At 50.8% G+C, this 17,683-nt stretch overlaps 1 protein-coding gene across 2 annotated transcripts; it reads right to left on the bottom strand.

The window, feature by feature from the left end:
• Positions 1 to 209: 209 nt before the first annotated feature.
• BCL2A1 (BCL2 related protein A1) lies at positions 210 to 12,130 on the bottom strand. 2 transcript variants are annotated; one of them, XR_004814237.2, is made up of 4 exons: positions 12,016 to 12,130; positions 9,575 to 10,168; positions 1,423 to 1,504; positions 430 to 497 (listed from the first exon to the last, which is right to left on the bottom strand). XR_004814237.2 is itself a non-coding variant. In XM_025437981.3 (2 exons), exons 1-2 carry the CDS (start codon positions 9,989 to 9,991, stop codon positions 390 to 392), a joined length of 525 nt encoding a protein of 174 aa, XP_025293766.1. In that variant the 5' UTR covers positions 9,992 to 10,168; the 3' UTR covers positions 210 to 389. The 2 variants fall into 2 exon arrangements, 1 of the variants encoding a protein (XP_025293766.1); XM_025437981.3 differs by lacking the exons at positions 1,423 to 1,504; positions 12,016 to 12,130 and having other exon boundaries at positions 210 to 497.
• Positions 12,131 to 17,683: the final 5,553 nt, after the last annotated feature.

The following is a 17,683-nucleotide window of genomic DNA, read 5'->3' as shown; positions in this document are numbered from 1 at the left end:
CCTAACCATCCAGGGTCATGGGGGCCACGGGAGTCAGGACCTCACTCCCATGCCGTGTCCTTGAGTGACATGGAAACGGACTTCTGGGGGATGGGCGCACCCTCAGGAAGCTCAGCCACAGGGCAGAGAAGGCGTCCTTCCACTTCCACACCTGTCCCCCGTCTGAGCTGCACCCTTTCGCTCAGCTCCCAGGAAGCACACAAATTACATACAGAGACAAATATGATTTATTTGTTTAAACAGGGAAAAAAAATCCCATGACACTGACTATGGAGTTACAGCAGCACGGTCACTTGTTTGGAAATAGAAATAAGTGCTGGCAACACTTTTTGCAAAACAGTCAAGAGAAGTTGGCAGGTTTCACAATCAGGAGAGTCCCTCTGGGCCAGTCAGTAGTATTGCTTTAGGTGTGACCACATTTCACACACTGTTCCCAGAACTTCCAGAAAAGTCAGCCATCCAGACTTGGGTTCGAACTTCTTCACAAAGCCGTTTTCCTGTTAGAGAACAAATTTCACATTTTAAAAATCAGGGGAGACAGTTTTGTGGGACAAAAAGCAAACAGTCCCACCCCACTGCTGCTGGCAGTTGGTCCCATCTGTGCCTGCACTGGTCTCCGCCCATCCGACTGTCCGTCCGTCCATCCACACCATGGCTGCGGGGCAGCACCGTCCCACAGAAACACAGTGTAAGCCACAGATGGACCATTAGGTTTCCAGTAGCCACATTCTTGAAAAGTAAGGGGAAATAGGTAAAATTAATTTTAAAAATATATTTATCTAAAATATTATGATTTCAATATATAATCAACATGAAAATTATTGCGATATTTTACCTCTTCTGTACCCAATCCTTGCAATCCAAGGTATGTGCTGCACTGACTGGCCCAACTGAAATCAGACTCGCCACATTTCAAGTGCTGAGCAGGTGCCGGTGCCCACCAACTACTGTGCTGGACATCACAGCTCTAGAGGACAGAAACCTCCTTTTCTGGCTCTTTTTCAATTGTCTGGCATTGAAATACTCATTGATGTTTGTAAACAGAATCATGCAGGGTCGTGAGGCTCATGATAAAGCTAAATTAAACAGTGCCTCTGAGCCTATGAGGAGGTGGTTGTTTCTACTATGATTCATTCTCTTTTTGGTCATTGTTTTAAAACAATAGAGTGTGAACTGTACACTGTAATTTATGACTATAATCATAGAGCATCCTTACTGCAGAGTACCTCTGAGATCCCCCAGCCTAATGGTGATATAGGCCCATTATACCAAGGCCCCGGAGAGAGCCAGTGGCCTCTTACCTAGCTTTTTAGCACCTGGGCCTGGAAGGGGATGCAAACACTGTTCTTTCCATTCCATGAGCTTCCAAACAACCACCCAAAGGATTAGGACATTGTTAGAATAATTTTTGTAAATGTTCACCTAGTAAATGTTTGATCTGCCTCCAGCAGGCTCCAGATTCTGAGGTGACAATGCCTTCAAGCAGGTCCTAGTGCAGGTGGCTCTAAAAAGTAAACCAAGCACATCTCTGGATAGCTAGAAGAGACTTGTGGCCCAGTGCCCTGCCAGCACCTGCCTGAGCATGGCCAGGGCACACTGACATGAGTCAGGGGGATCGTCCATGTGAAGGGTTGCCCAGGAATGCCAGCTTCTGCCCACGTACGAGTCAGGTTGTAGTCATACTCTGAGACACATGATGTCATGGCCTAACAGAGGGAACAGTCTGCTCCCTCTCTGTCCTCCCTCCTCCCTCCAGACTTACATGCACATGTTTCTCATTCTAGGTATGTGTGTACCTAGCTGCTTCCCTTTCCAGGATTTCAGGAACCCCATAGTAATGAGGCATTGTCAGATGACTTCTTTTATTACAACAGTGATCACAGTCTATTACGATTGGGCAGTTAACATGTCATCTTCCATACATTCAGCTTCTCAACAAAGGGAAAAACTGACAAATTCAGCTATATGAAGATTAGAGCTTTTTTTTTAACTATATGAAGCTAAAATTAAAAGGCAAGAATTCACAGTAGCTAAAACATGAAAGGAATGCAAGCATCCATCCATTGATGAACAGATTACCCAAAAATGGCATCTGCATACAGTGGAATACTGGTCAGCCTGAAAGGAAAGACACTCTGACACCTGCCACATTGTGGACAAGCCTCGAGGATGTGACGCTCATTGAACTAAGCCCATCACAAGAAGACAAATACTGCATAATCCCATTTATATTAAATATCAGAATAGTCAGCATCATCAAGACAAGGTAGGATGGTGGTTTGTGTGATCTGGGGCGCAGGGGATGAGGAGCAAGTGTTTGGGGGCACAGAATCCTGGGGGTGGATGCTGGTGATAATGCACAATGACACAACTGTATTGAACACTGCTCATGTGTGCACTTACATGTGGCTGAGCTGTAGGGTTTATGTTATGTACATTTTAACAGAATAATAGTATAAAAAGAACCAACTAGGAGAATATGTACATTTATATGAAATACTTCATTCAGATGTAAGAGAGTCATCATCAAGCCCTTAAGAGTTAAACAGACAGGGATGCCTGGGTGACTCAGTGGTTGAGCATCTGCCTTTGACTCAGGCAGTGATTCCAGGGTCTGGGATTGAGTCTCGCATCGGGCTTCCCACAGGGAGCCTGCTTCTCCCTCTGCCTGTGTCTCTACCTCTCTCTATGGGTCTCTCGTGAATAAATAAATAAAATCTTAAAAAAAAAAAGAGTGGAACAGACAAAGGCTGTTGAAAAGAGAAATATAATCACAAACAAGTGTATAGGAAAAATTCAACATTACTAGCCGTTAAAGAAATCCATGTTTTAACACAATCTTAATGCTTTTTTAGACCTACTACGTTGACCTTGTTATTTTGAGTCTATGGAGCCCCCCAGAGTATCCTGAATGGTCCTGCCCCATGCTGGTGGAGCTGCTAGGACATCATTCCATTGCTAAGGCCCTTTCAGGAAGCAGTAGATAGTCCAGTATGCGTGAGCAGCGCGACAATCCTCACACCTATGAACCAGTCCATCTCTTGTTAGAGATGGATCATGGGGCCAGTCTGGAAGTGTTATTTCTAAGAAGAAAGGCAACCCAAATGTCTAACGATTGGGAATCAGTCAAGTAATTAAGATGCATAAAGTTGGTGGGATATTCTGCAGACATTAGGAATGTTGACATGGGGCCTATGAGGCAGTGCTGAAAACATTTGTGATATCACATGAGAAACTCTTTGTGCACCTTCATCGTAATTACATATGATGTGTGCGCAGGGACACATTAAGGCAGGGGAGTGATTTTTCTACTTTCAAACATATATTTTCAATGATAACTATTTGTATCTTAAAACCATTACATGGGGGCACCTGAGTGGCTCAGTAGGTTGAGCATCTGACTCTTAGTTTGGGCTCAGGTCATGATCTCAGAGTCATGAGATAAAGCCACTCATCGGGCTCCCTACACTGAGTGTGGATCCTACTCAAGATTGTCTCTCTCGCACTTCCTCTGCCCCTTCCCACGCAGCTCATGCTCTCTCATTCTATCAAAGAAAAGAAATTATATGAGAAGAGATACAGAACTAAGGATTCAATATCCTGTCAGAAATGCAGTAATATGCAGGGAGTGCCCAGATCTGGTTCTTTCTGTGAATAGCTTTTATTAAATACGGCTACCTTGGCTTCAAGGAAGCCCGAAGCATACAATAATATCCTGCATCAATAACTCAAAGAAAATCAGACCCTCAGTATTGTTTAGATCTAGGGAAATACCGTGGTGCTATTCTCACACTTCTCTAGAGATTATTCACTCATTTATTCATTTGACAAATATTTATTGAGCATCGGCCACATGCAGGTAGTGTTGTAAGGACTGGAAACACACTGGTGAACTAAACATGCAGGACTCCTGGCCTCACTGGGCTTGTCACTGAGAAAGACAGAACAGACAAGTAGTCCTGAAGCGGTTGCCAAGACATCAAGCAGGGCACAGGGATAGAGTGGTGGTGGTGCCGTCAGAGACAGGATGGCTAAGGAAGAGTCCCCCAAGGAGGGCAGCTTTGGCACGCAACCCTGAGAGGCTCCACTGGGCCTATGCAAGCCTCTGGCTTTGGAAAGAGCAAGGCGAGGGGATGGGGTGGGGTGGTGGGAAGTGTACTTAGCTTATCCAGGGAGGATGCAGCTACGAGAGCACAGGAGGGACTCGTAGAAAATGAGATCCAATACGGACTTGAGTACAGCAGTCAGGACTTTGTATTTTATGCTTGCCCCCAGGGTTAAGGGGTGCTTAGCAGGGTTCTGACCAGACCAGGACATGGTGGGATCCACGCTGCTCACTGGCTGCTGCGTGGGGAGCAGCCCATGGCAGGGTAAGGATGGAAGCAGAGAAACGGGACAGGCTACAGACCCATGGGGGGGAGACGGGGCCTAGATGTCCTGGGGATATGGTTTCAAAGGTGCCACCAACAGGACTTGCTGATGAACCTGACATCGGGTGTGGGAGCGAGGAGTTTAGGGTGACCCAAGGTCAGAGAGTATTCTGGAAAGACCCACGGGGAGGCTTGAGCTCTGTCTCACCTCACTTTCCATGAAATGATCATAAATCTCAAGCTAAAATTCAAGAGAAGTATAGGAAGAATCTGGCCCCCAAATCTAATCCAAGGCTGTGAGAGACTCCTAGAAATTCCATCACCTCATGACTATCTCTTTACGCCCATAGAAAATGCCTCTGCCAACAGGACACTGGGTCTCCAGCATCTTTTTGTGTGGCTCCAACACACCAGGGGTCATCAAACACCAATACCAGCCAAAACGACCTAACTCTCATTTGGAAAGCACCCACGCTGCCCATACATCCCTGCTTTCAAAGGGGCTTTCTTTTGGCATTTGGGTAGTTTTCAGAATTACGCATTTAAACCTCTTGAAATTTCCCTTATAACCTTCATAGTCGCATCATATTTGACATTTTACTAAGACAAAGACAGAAATATCTTTCATCTTTTAACTTCCCTGCTAAGGCTGGCGTTCTTGTCTTCCTTATATGCTACATATATAATCTATGCGACATTATATTCATTATAGAAGGTTCTGAGTCTTGGGTTGCTTCATGACTCCCTCAGGATCACAACTCTGGTGATTAGCAAAACCAAAATTTAAGTCTCAATTTCGATGTTTTCATGCAGTCGTTCCATTGGCCAGTATTTGTGGGCTGCCCTCTGTGTAAAAGGCCTCTGCCAAGCATGGGGAGGACGATGGAGCACTGAGCAGACGTGATTCATCCCGGTCTTGGGCTGTGCCAAGTGCTGCTCCACCAGCACAGGCCCAGGAGAGTGCTTTGTGGGAGCAGACAAGAGCCACCCCGCTCCACAGGACAGGGAGGTGGGGGTGAGGCCACAGGCTCCTCTCTGATAGGAGCTCCTCTCAGGTAGGGAGCTCGTCCACTCTCAGCACTTCCCAGGGGCAGAGGGGCCAGAGGAGTGAACAGTGCATGTGAAGGAGGAAGCGGAGATGAGAAACAGCCAACAGAAGGAGAGAGGGGAGGTAAGGACGGAGGGAGAGGGTATGGGGCAGAGGAGGGGGGAGAGAGGAGGGGGTAAAGGGAAGGGAAGAGAGAGGGGGGTATGGGAGAGGGTGGGGTTATGGAGTGTAGGGAAGGGGGAGGGGGGTAGAGAGAGAGAGAAGGAGGGAGGAAGGGGGTACAGAGGAGTAAGGAGGAAGGGGGGAATAAGGGAGAGGGAGGGGAAGGGAGGGTAGAGAGGGAAGGAAGAGAGAGGGAGGGAGGAGGGGGGAGGGGGAGGGGGAAAGGGCAGAGGGAGGGGACCAGAAGGGAGGGAAAGAAAGGAACTCAAACTGATCAGCGTGAGAAAGAGCACGAGTGGTGCACTGGTCTTTCTTCCCAGCAGGGCCTCTGGTTTCGGTGGTGACAACCACATAATTGTTGGGTGTATAACTTAGGAAGACTAGGTGTGGTGAACCAGGAAGTCAGCAGTACAACTGCTACGAAAAACCGTAATCCTAAATTTGTGTTGCATACATCTGGGAAGCTGTTCTAGGTGCTTTACCTACAGTGGTGACTGATTCACCCTTAGACAGGTCCTGGGTGCAGGTGGCCCCATTCCCCCCAATTTACAGACGAGGCATTGAGGCTCAGAGAAGTTGGCTAACCCATCAGGACCCCCCGCACCAGGAGCCGGCAGCCAGCATCCCGCTCAGATCCCTCTGATTCTCAGCCGGTACTTGTGATATCTGTGCTGCCTCATTCTCCGCCTTCTTGACCCAAGAGTTCTCATGCTTGAAACTGAATTAAACTGTGGATATTCTTCAGTCGGTGCTAAATGCTCTTCTCACCTTTCATTATACACAAGCATTTCAAAATTTGGAGCCAGTGACCACAAATCTGGGTGACAGCAGACAAGACAGTGGACCCTGTGCTTCTGGATCTGTCATCTTTGACCGGTTTTCACTGATCTGTATGTTTAGACTCCAAGAGAGCAGGTGTGTGATTGTGGCCCGTGCCCTGAGATGAACCCTTCATGTGTTAAGTTCACGCACCTGAGCAGATGTGTCAGCATCTCTGGGAAGATGGATTCATGTGGCCGTGATAGCGTGTGCTGACTCAGATCACTACGTTTCAGGTCAAGACTGCCTCCGCCACATCCCACATCTAAGCATAGGTGTGAAAGGTGCTCCAAGTCCACCCAAACTGGGGGACCCTGTGAAGACTGAGCGTGCACACGGGCACACGTGTGTGTCTACTGAAGACGGCTCCATCCTGCCACACTCACACTCACACCTGGGCTACCCCCAAAAGGCAGGTCCACTTCTAGAAATTCTCAGAGATCATCCCACACCCCCACTGAAGATGAGGTCCATGACCTCACAGAATATATCATTGAGGTGTTACATTTTTAAGTCACATTTATCACTGTGTATGTGTTCCAGGTGCCACGTGAGGCACTGGGCACAGTAATCTGCAGGCTCACATGGGGGCCCCTGCCCTAGACGAGTGTCTTCTTCAGTGGAACCTCCACCCACCGCTAGTAGAACTTCCCACAGCCAACCAGATGGGAGCGGGACCCACCACCCTCAGGCTTCACCCAGCCCCAGGTATATCAGGTCAGGAGAACACAAGAAGGGGTGATGCAAGGGACGTCACATAAAATGCAACTGCATCAAGTTTTAGAACATTTACAATAACCAGGGGCACCGGGGTGGCTCAGTGGGAGGAGCCTGCGACTCTTGACCTCAGTTCAGGGTCATGAGTTCAAGCCCCAAGTTAGGTATGGAGTTTACTTAAAAATAAAATCTTTGGGACACCTGGGTGGCTTGGTAGTTGAGCATCTGCCTTTGGCTCAGGGCATGATCCCGGGTCCTGGGATCCAGTCCCATATCAGGCTCCCTGCATGGAGGTTGCTTTTCCCTCTGTGTCTCTGCCTCTCTATCTGTGTCTCTCATGAATAAATAAGTAAAATCTTTAAAAATAAAATCTTCAAAAAATAAAAATAAAACATTTATAATAACTGAAGACAGCTATAGTTTTAAACGACAACATATTAGAATTGTCTGCCACATATATAAAAATAATACATAAAAATATTTTTTTCATATATAAAAAGATTTGAAAATAAAAACATACAAGAAAGAATTGCTATAAATCGATGAGGAAAAGACAAAAAGTAGGAAAATGGGCAAAGAATGTAGCAAACAACTCCCTGAGTAAGAGTTAGGTGTGGTCAGTGAGCGTCTGGAAAGGATCTCAGTCTCGCTGGCGACCAAGGGAGCAGGCACTGAAGTGAGAGAACAACTTTGATGTATTTTCCTAACGCAGGGCAGGTCAGCGGGCATTCAGGCCTCTCTGGAAGGCGATGACCCACGAAAGGGGTGCATGAATGGGGGTGCTTGGTGAGGTACTGTCTGTGGTGGCAAACTGAACATAATAGAGCTTTCCACCTGCCAGAGATGGCCAGACCCTCAACAGCACATACACAGGACTCTTTTTTTTATCTAGGACTCTTTAAAATAATTATTTTATCTTTAATAATTATTTTTAAATAATATTTTTTTAAATAATTTTTTTATTTTATTTATGATAGTCACAGAGAGAGAGAGAGAGAGAGAGAGAGTGGCAGAGACACAGGCAGAGGGAGAAGCAGGCTCCATGCACCGGGAGCCCGACGTGGGATTTGATCCAGGGTCTCCCGGATCGCGCCCTGGGCCAAAGGCAGGCGCCAAACCGCTGCGCCACCCAGGGATCCCTAAATAACATTTTAAAAATAAAAAATAAAATAATATTTTAAAGACCCTCGGATAAAAAAAAAAGCAACAGAATAAGTACCGTGTACTATTTATATACATAAAAAAAATTCTACAAAAAAAATACTATGTTTATTTTCTTTTTCTTTTTTCTTCTCTTTTTAAGAGAGGGACAGCTGGGTGGCTCAGCGGTTGAGCATCTGCCTTCAGCCCAGAGCATGATTCCAGAGTCCTGGGATCGAGTCCCACATTGGAGTCCCTGCAAGGAGCCTGCTTCTCCCTCTGCCTGTGTCTCTGCCTCTCTCTGTGTGTGTGTCTCTCATGAATAAATAAATAAAATCTTTAAAAGAAAAATAAGAGAGGGAAAGAGAAAGAGAAAGAGAAAGAGAGACGGGGGGGAGGGGCAGAGGAAGAGGGAGAGAATCCGGACGTGGGGCTCCATCCCACAACCCTGAGATCACAGCCTGAGCCGAAATCAAGAGTCAGCTGCTTCACCCACTGAGCCACCCAGATGCCCCAAAAAAGAACTTTGTGTATTTTCTCTGGATGTAACCAAGAGGCAAGATTTGCATGCAACATAACTTATAACAGTGGGGAACCCCTCTCTACGGGGAGGAGAGGGCTAGATTTGGGGGATGGAAAGAGGATCCATGAGACACGAGTGCTGAAAAAGTCAGTGTTAAGTATTTCAGGTTTAAAGACAGGTGCTACTATCCAGCTACGAAAAGCCTCTTATCAGTGACTTTTGACACTGCCCTCTCTGCCTCCCAGTCTGGGCTTTTGGAGGCTTTGATAATAAAGTGAATTGTTGTTTGAAAACTCTCAAATAAAGATTCTTGCTAGAGGTACAGCATGTGATATATATATATTTTTTTTATCAGTAGGCTTTAACAGCCAGAATCTGTTCTATTAGAAAACTAGGGGAAAAAATCAATTTGTAAATGATGAACTTGCAAAAATATACCTGTGTTTTGCAACATAACAGCTACCCAGTACAACAGCATCTCACAGCAGCTCTCATAATGCTGCGTGGTCCTGACAGCCTGGCCAGAACTGCGCCCCCAGAAGACCTCGCTGCAGATGCGGACTGCTCACGTGGGGCTCCCCAGGTCCTACCCCCGTAGCTCACACACCAGGAATAAAAACTGCAAGCTCCTGTTACCTTCCAATTATAGAGTTCCAAGTTCCTTCTCATTTTGAAAATGTGAAACTTTTAAAATAAGCCACCCAAAGAAAATGGTAGATTTTTAAAAACTAGGGAGAAGCCTTCAATGCCCACGTCACAGGTAAGGATGGCGAAGAAGGTGCCCATCGTACGTACCCAGCCTCCGTTTTGTCTTATCCAGTCTCTCATGTTTCTCGTGATGAACTCTGCCACGAAGTAGGAAACCTTCTCGGCATCCACATCCGAGGAAATTCGCTGCTCGAGGAGTTTCTTGGTGAGAATTCCTTCAAAGGCAAAAACGGTCACGATCCTTCCCCAGTTAATGACGCCGTCTTCAAATTCCTTCTCCATCACCTGATTGAATATGGTTCTGGCCGTGTCGACAGACACCACGTCAAAACTGTCCAAGCACGGCTTCAGGTTCTTTTCCACCTGCCCCTGGACGGAGAAGGCCACGTCCTGGAGCACCCTGGACGCTCTGCTGGGGGCCGGGCCGGGCTGCGGGATCTGCAGGACGTGCCTCACGTAGTCCTGGGCCAGCGCCAGCGTGTAGCCAAACTCGCAGTCCGTCATCCTTGGCCCGCCCGCCCGCCGGGATGGGAGCCTGGTCCCCCGTGAGCTGCCTGAGGCCCTGTGAGGCCGGGGCTGGCGGGGCTCGGGATGTGACTCAGGGCGGCACGTGGAAGCTGGTGGAATTTCTGTGTGCACCACTGGGCCGGCTCCTTCCTCCTCGTCACTCTCGGGCGTGGGCTGTGTGCGAAAGAGAAAGTTGAAAACGTGTAAGAGGAAACCGGTTCAATGAGAGGCTACTTCCTTAAAGTGTTGGTGATTCATTCGGGGACTTAAGGTCTGAAGCCAGGGCGGAGAGAAACCAGGGCCCCTCGCCCCCGTCCACACCCAGGGAGGTGAGGAGGCAGCAAGGCAGCCTTTGTGCAAACTGGCAGGTCCCCAAGATGCCGCGTGGAGAATTGCCATCCAACCTGCAGTCCTGCCCTGAAGACCTGGAAGCAGGTTCTCAAACCCTCACACATCAGCGTTCGCAGCAGGTCTCTGGCTGCCCAAGTCACAAACGGTCCCTCTGCCACAGAGGGCACGAGGCACAGCCCCAGGCCTCTACGGACAGGGGCCCCAGGCCTGGAGGCCAGGGTAGAGGCCAGAGTGGTCCCACATGCTGCCGCTCCTCCTGGGTGGGGAGGTGAACCCACGCTCCCAGAGCCCATTGCAGCCGGTGACGGGGAGAGGGGTTGGGAGAGCCTGTGGCTGTGCCGGGGACAGGGTTTGACAGGGCTCCACTGAGTTGTGCATGTCGAAATGGCCACTTTTAAGTCTGGAAGGTCACTGCAGAGAAGTGTCAGAGGCGGCCACCTGGGGAAGATCTGAACCTGAGCATCTGCAGGGAAGCATCTAGCCACTGTGTCCTTGAGCGGGGGGGGGGGGGGGGGGGGGGGGGGGGACAGTGCAGCCTCCAGCCTCCATATCCCACAGACTCCAGAACATCTGACATGCAGAAAACAAGCCCCTTGTTCACGGTCTTGAGTCTGTCCCACGACTGAATCAGACACAGTGGCCCTGGGAAGGGCCCTAGACTCACGCTCAGGTCCCCTCAGCCCCCACTTGTTGAGTGCCCCACATGTGTGAGGAGACCATGAAGACAGATCAGGGCCTGAGGGAGGGTGAGTGGGTGCCTGGAACAGGTCTGGGGCTGCCTCTACTCCAGGCCTCGTGAGTGGCCACCTCCCTGGTCAGGGTGTCACTTGGTGAGCACAGTGTGATGTAAGGACAAGTCTTTGTTCAAGCCTGAGCCACTGCCAGACATGGACACAGTGCAGGACTGGCAGCAGAGAGGAGCATCGGGAAAGGGTGGGTAAATGACAGGGGTGCAGGGAGGCCCAGGTCCCTGGCCATGGCCACGGCCACTCTGCAGAGCCAGCCTTGCCAGCAGGAGAGAGCTGGACACTCTCCAGCCACATATGGAGTGATGGTGATGTCACATCCAGTGTCCAGAACGACCACAGAACAATCACTCATGTACCAGGTATGTGTCTAAACCCACAAGCCAGGACTAACAGGCAGGGGAGGGTCCCAGGGCTTGAGGTGGCCGTGAAGGCACACCTGTCAGGCCTCCTGCTTCAGGAATGCAGTCAAAGAGGCCCCATGGCTGCACCCCAAATCCCCCCACTGGCAGCGAGGCCACACTCTCACAAGCCACCCCCTGTCCACGACTGAGCAAGGCAGGGGCTGCACAGACACCAGCCCATGGGTCAGCCTCCTCTGGAGCACAACTTGGCTTCAGTGACTTGCCAGCAGCACTGGGGACACTTTCTGATGCTGGACTATGGGTTAAGGCGCTTCCCTCAGCCTCCCCTCCGCTGCTCACTGGGGTCCTCAGAGCTCTCAGCCTCGCCCCCTGCCTCACCCGGCTGGGGCTCTGGCATTTCCCCAGTGGGTCTCTGGAACACCCAACCCCCTGGTCCTGGAGTCCTGAACTGATGGGGTCTGAACAGAACCAAGAAGCCTGCAGACATGCACTAGAGCCTTTTCTCCATGACGTCCCTGGGGACAGTCCTCCCGTGCCCACCCGTGCTATGTCCACTCACCCACAGGAACATGAAGCCAACAGCAGGCAGCCTTCTCTCCCCAGAACATCGTTGGGCATCATAAGAACCACCAAAGAGATGGGACATTTTATTTCTCCCCAGCAGTGATGCACATTCCTGCACAAGCAGTATAAGCACATGGTCTCAGAGCTGCAGGCTTTCCGGGGTCAGGTTCACACTTTCTCTTTCGCTCTGCTCAAGCCTGCAGCTGGGAAGGCAGCTCAATGATCTGTTGAGTAAAGGAGATGCACTTCTCTCACAACTTGGGCCAACCCCACTTAGGGCTCTATCGTCCTGACCTTCTGGATTCACAAAGGTGTTGCCGTAAAAACTCTAAAATAGTGTAGCTGCTAATTTACTTCATTTAAGAGTATCCAAAGAATCATTTCTCAAGAATAGCTGGCAGAGAGAAAGATAAAGTCTTTACCAAAAAGAATGATTTCCTTTTTATGGAAAGTGCAGTGACTGAAGGGGGATGTGGGACGGGAATACGCAGCTACCCACGGCCTGGCTGTGAACACAAAGGAAGGTGTCCTGTCTTGTGCCACCACAGCCCGGGTCTACATTCACCAGAGGCCAGTGTCAGCACATTTTCCTATCTCCTGAGCTCTGTCCACAGGGGGAATTCTGAAAGAAATTAGGTCTCTACTCCCAGCACACACTGAGGGTGTCATCCAGAATGGGGGTGGGGGATAGAGTCTGGAAACCATACATGGACTGTCAGGTGCTCGGGATAGAAATGTCTGCCCCTGGAGAATATTCCATCCAGGAGAAGCCAAGCCATGTTAGAGGCAGCCGAGGAGCTGGAGGGGGAATAATTAGAGGTGGTCTCTGCAGCACCCCTCCCAGTATGGGGGGTCCCTCCTAGAGCCTGTCCTGAGGCCACAGAGGCAGGTGTGTGGACACATCACAATGCCAAGGTTCTGGAAATGCACCTGTATCATGCTCATCTACTGTGGGCCTCGGGGCAGATGGATGGTAGGAAATGACAGATGATTCCTTAAATCTGTCCACACTGAGCCAACACCCGGGGCCTGACCCAGGTTTTCTCTATACACATCTGTCCAGAAGCTTCTACTGAAGAAGTGTGGAGTCTGGGTAGGGCTGAGGGAAGAACACATGTTTGAGAATAATGACCAGGGGAGCGTGAGTCATCTGAATAATGACCCGCCCCTTCCACCTGTAAAGTGCATTAGGCTGCATTATGTGGAGACATGTCTATATTTTAGTCTTCTGCCGATTTAAAATCAAATTATCCTTTTTTATTGCTGAGTTGTAAGAGTTTTTTATATATCCTGGATTCAATTCCAGATAAATATCTAATGAAGACATGATTTGTTAATATTCCTCCCATTCTATAGCTTGTTTTTTCATTCTCTTGATGGTGCCCTTTAATGTACTAATGTCTTTAATTTTGATGAAGTCCAACTTACTGTGCGTGGACAACCTCACACCTACTCCTTGTGTTTACATGAGTCATCACGTGTATCCACATACATTCCACTTATCTACTGCTTTGCACCAAAGCAGCCCCCAGATCTTGGTGGGCTGAACGACATACTCGCTCATATATGTGGAATGTGGGCAGGGCTCGGGAGCGGGCACCGGTCTCTGCTCCATGACGCCTGGGCTGCAGTCTCAGGACCGTTTTCTGTGGGGTCCCCAGCTCAGTTCATACTTCTCACGTGGTGGCTCCAGGTCCCAAGAGCAAGTGTCCCAGCGACAAAGGCAGGATATGAATGGCCCTTCCTAACCATTGTGAGCTCTGAGGGCACCATTTCTATCATCCCGTACTGGTAGAGGTAGCCACAAGCCCATAGCAGTTCAAGAAGAAGAAGCACAGACTACTTTTACTGATGAGAAGGGTGTCAAAGAACCTGTAGCCATATCGTAAGGCTGCCACAGTGGACCACGCATGTGCAAGCTCACACGCACACTCGTACGATGTAGTCGGTGGGGTCCTCAGAGCACCTGCGGGCTGGTACGGCGGAGATGAGCCTGGGAGCCAATCTGCCCACCTGTGTGCCCAGTAGGTGATGGCGGGGCTGAGAATGCCCTGGGTCAGAACCCCCCCACCCCCCCACCCCGAGACAGGATCACCTGGAGAGGATGTCCTCTCTCCTCCCTCCTGACTGTGGGGACCACCGTGTGTCCTTCCTCCCTCTCCTGCACCGGCAGAGTGCAACAAGGAGTGGAGAGAAGAAACCTGAGTCTACCTAACTGTGAGTGGCCCGGCGGATCCCAGCTCCGGGACAAGGGTCCCAGATGTGTGACCTCAGGGAAAAGCTGCTGAGGTCAACTTCTGTTTTCTCCAAAGAAAGAACTTGGGAAGGAAGCTGCTGGAATTTTTGCTGCTTCAGAGGAGGAGGCTTAGGGGAACCCCCAGCCTTGGCTTCCCCCTTCCCACAGCCATGGCCAGGGCAGATTGTCTGCGGAGGGGAGTGGCCTTGAACAGTGACTCCAGCAGGACACAACGGTGAGTGGGATGTGCACAAGAGGACAGACCCTGCGTGTCCCACTGTCATCCCCTCGGTCCACAGGGGCCTTGCCTCAACAATCAGGAGAGAATGTAGGCAAGTCTGCTCCTCGTCAGGAGAAGCCGGCGTCCAGTGTGATGAGGCTCCTGATGGGAGTTTGGTTTCCATCTGAGGAAGCTAATTTCCAGGAAATCCTATGAGCAAAACAAGGAGGTGGCATTTCCCCCAAGTCTCCTGCTGTACTTGGCAGTGAGGCCTAAGGGGGTGCTGAAGAAGCAAGGGTAGGAGGGGGTGTGGCCACATGTGGCGAGTAGGGTTGGATTTGTAACTAAGGTGGCCTGGGGGAGGTGCGGGGTGGAGGAGGAATGAGAGCAGGGAGCGCCAAGGGGAGGTCAGAAGTATGAGTGGTCCCACAGAAGACAGGAGACCTGAGGACAAACCTGGAAGACTGTGCTAGTTTGTCATTTATACATGTGTGCAGAGGTGTGCACTCCAACCAGCCCCTCCCGACCATCTCTCTATCTTACCTTATCCAGATACCCTGGATATCTTACCTGGATCCCATTCTGCTCCCCAGCTCAGGGTCCACCAAGGGCTTCCTGTGGCCTAAGATGAGGAGCCCAACTTCCTAAAAGGACCTCATGCTCTGGCTTGACCTCCTTGGTCAACCCAACTCCACTGCACTCCAGCCCTGGCCTTGACCCTGGGGAGAGGTCCCGACTCCGTGCCTGTGTCTCCACATCCCCATCTTCAGGGCCCTATGCTCCAGCCAGGAAACATCCCTGAGCTTGTGAGCCCCCCCCCCGCCCCCACCCGGCATCTAAGCCGTGCACAGGTCTGCTGGCACGTCTCCTGCAGCAGCTCCCATGCCCTGTGCACCTGAGCCAGGCTCTCCCAGGAGAAGGGCGGCCCGCTCACCTGGATTCCCCCAGAGACCCCGTGTAGTGCCTGGTGCATGTGGACACACCACAGATGCTGCCCGGGTGCCAGTCCTACCTCTGCCAGCACCGCCGAGTGCCTGACAAACGGCCAACCTCGCAATCAGGCGGCTATCGTGGCTGAAGCTACATTCATTCTGCAAAGTTTTACTCAGCAAAACAAAAGTACGACGTTCACTTCTTTCTTCCCCAAATGTCAGGGGAAGTACAAGACACAAGCCCATTTGAATGGGCCCTTCCAGTGATCTTAGCAGGAGGCCTCGGACTTTCCCCTGCCCTAAACGGAATGGCAGATCTAGAACAGAAATGGAGGAACCAGAAGTGTGTTCGGTGACACGTGAAACGGGCCCCCTCTCCCCTCCCCCACCCCCGAGCGTGGTTCTCCGTGGAGAGTGAGGACTCAGGACACCCCGAGGAGCAAAGCACAACCAGCTGGCGGCTCCGCAGGGCTCACTGCACACCTGCCCCAGGTGGGCCCCGTGCTGTGTCCAGTGCCCAGTGCCGTTAGCATCGTCCTCGTGGTGGAACGGATCTCACGAACCACTGGACACTCTGCTGCCGGATGCTAAGGGCCTCTGCACAGCACGACAGGGAGGAGGCCGGAGGAGGCCGGCCTGGAGACTCAGGCTGGCTCCTGGGGACAAGGGAAACACCGCCGGCCCCACCCACAGCTGCTGAACACACCCACGCAGGGGTACAGAGATGCTTTCTGACGAAGCCGAATGCAGACCCAAAGCCTCATGGAGGGAAGACTGGTCACAGCAGCTGGAGAGCAGAGACGGCCTGAAAAACAGGAGGGACCCTAGGGAGGTTTAAGTAGGGGTGTGATGAGGGCAGCACCGCACTCTGGGAAGGTGGGCTGGACAGGACTCCCCCACAGGCCTGACACCAAGGACACAGGGGTAACAGAGACTCTGTACTGACGTTATGGAGACATAATTTCCAAAAATTAAAATCCATCTGCATCAGGTGCACTCTCAGTGCATTCAGACAAGTGTCCGAACGTTCCATCAACCTACAAAGCGTTTGGAGCAGAACATCTCTTGGTGCCCCCATCCACTCGGTCCCTCATGCCCTCCTGGCCACAGGCCACCACCCCTCTGCTGGATGTCACAATGGACTCGTTTTTCCTCCAATCTCATGAACGTGAAATCAGCCGTGCATGCTCTTCGGAGCCTCCCTTGGTTTGCTTAGCTTAGTGGTTTCGAGATGCACGCGTGCTGCTGAGTAGATGGGGTATTTGCTTTTGTTACCGAGCAACACGTCCACGCTTGGACGTCCCTCAACGTGTGTATCTGATCCCTCCCGACGGTTTTCAGCTGCCATGAATAAAGCTGCCATAAACTTTCACGTGCAGATTTCTTTAGTGAACCTGTGTTCACTTCTCCCAGGAACACCTCTAGGGCTAGGACTGAGGGGTCGAGTGCTAAGTGGTTCATTTTGGTTTGGGTTTTTTGTGAGGATAAGCGGTTTCATCAGAAACCACTACCATGTTTTCTGAAGCAATGGCGCTGCAGTCCAGGAGGCCCGGGCGCTCTCCCTCCTTGCCAGCATTTGGCGTGGTCCATCTTGTCAATGTCTCCATTCTGGCATCTTGTTGTGGCTTCACATGTGTCTTCTTTTTTTTTTAAGATTTTATTTATTTATGAGAGAGAGAGAGAGAGAGGCAGAGACACATGCAGAGGGAGAAGCAGGCTCTATGCAGGGAGCCCGACGTCAGAATCAATCCTGGGACTCCAGGATCATGCCCTGGGCCAAAGGCAGATGCTCAACCGCTGAGCCACCCAGGTGTCCCTCACGTGTGTTATCATGACTGTTAACACCTTTTTGTGTGTTCCTTGGCCATCCGTGTATCTTCTTTCCATGAAGCATCTATTCTAAGCTTGTGCCCAGAACCAGCGATGGGAGAGAGTAGAAGGGCACAGGTGCCACCATTCAAGAGCCTGTGAAGGTGAGGCCAGGACAAGAAGCTGTCCCAGCTGCCCCAGCAGACTCTTGCTGTGTAACAGACTCCCCCAAACCCAGTGTGCTGCTCTGATAATCAGAGCTGGTTAGGGCACATGGGGCGGCTGCTGAGCCAGTCCTGCCTCCACGCCAGGTCTGCAGTCAGCGGGGACGGCTCTCATTCTTGGGAGGCAGCAGCCTGGGTGACCCTCGTCCTGGAGGAGGCTGAAGCACAAGGGTGTGAGGCCAACACAGAAATGCGCTGCAAGCCCCTGCATGAGGCACATCTGTCAACACCCACCCGGGACA

The sequence above is a fragment of the Canis lupus genome, chromosome 3 (assembly GCF_003254725.2).
Source record: "Canis lupus dingo isolate Sandy chromosome 3, ASM325472v2, whole genome shotgun sequence".
NCBI lineage: Eukaryota > Metazoa > Chordata > Mammalia > Carnivora > Canidae > Canis > Canis lupus.
The sequence above is the reverse complement of the archived record's forward strand: the minus strand, read 5'-3'. Positions and strand labels throughout refer to the sequence as shown.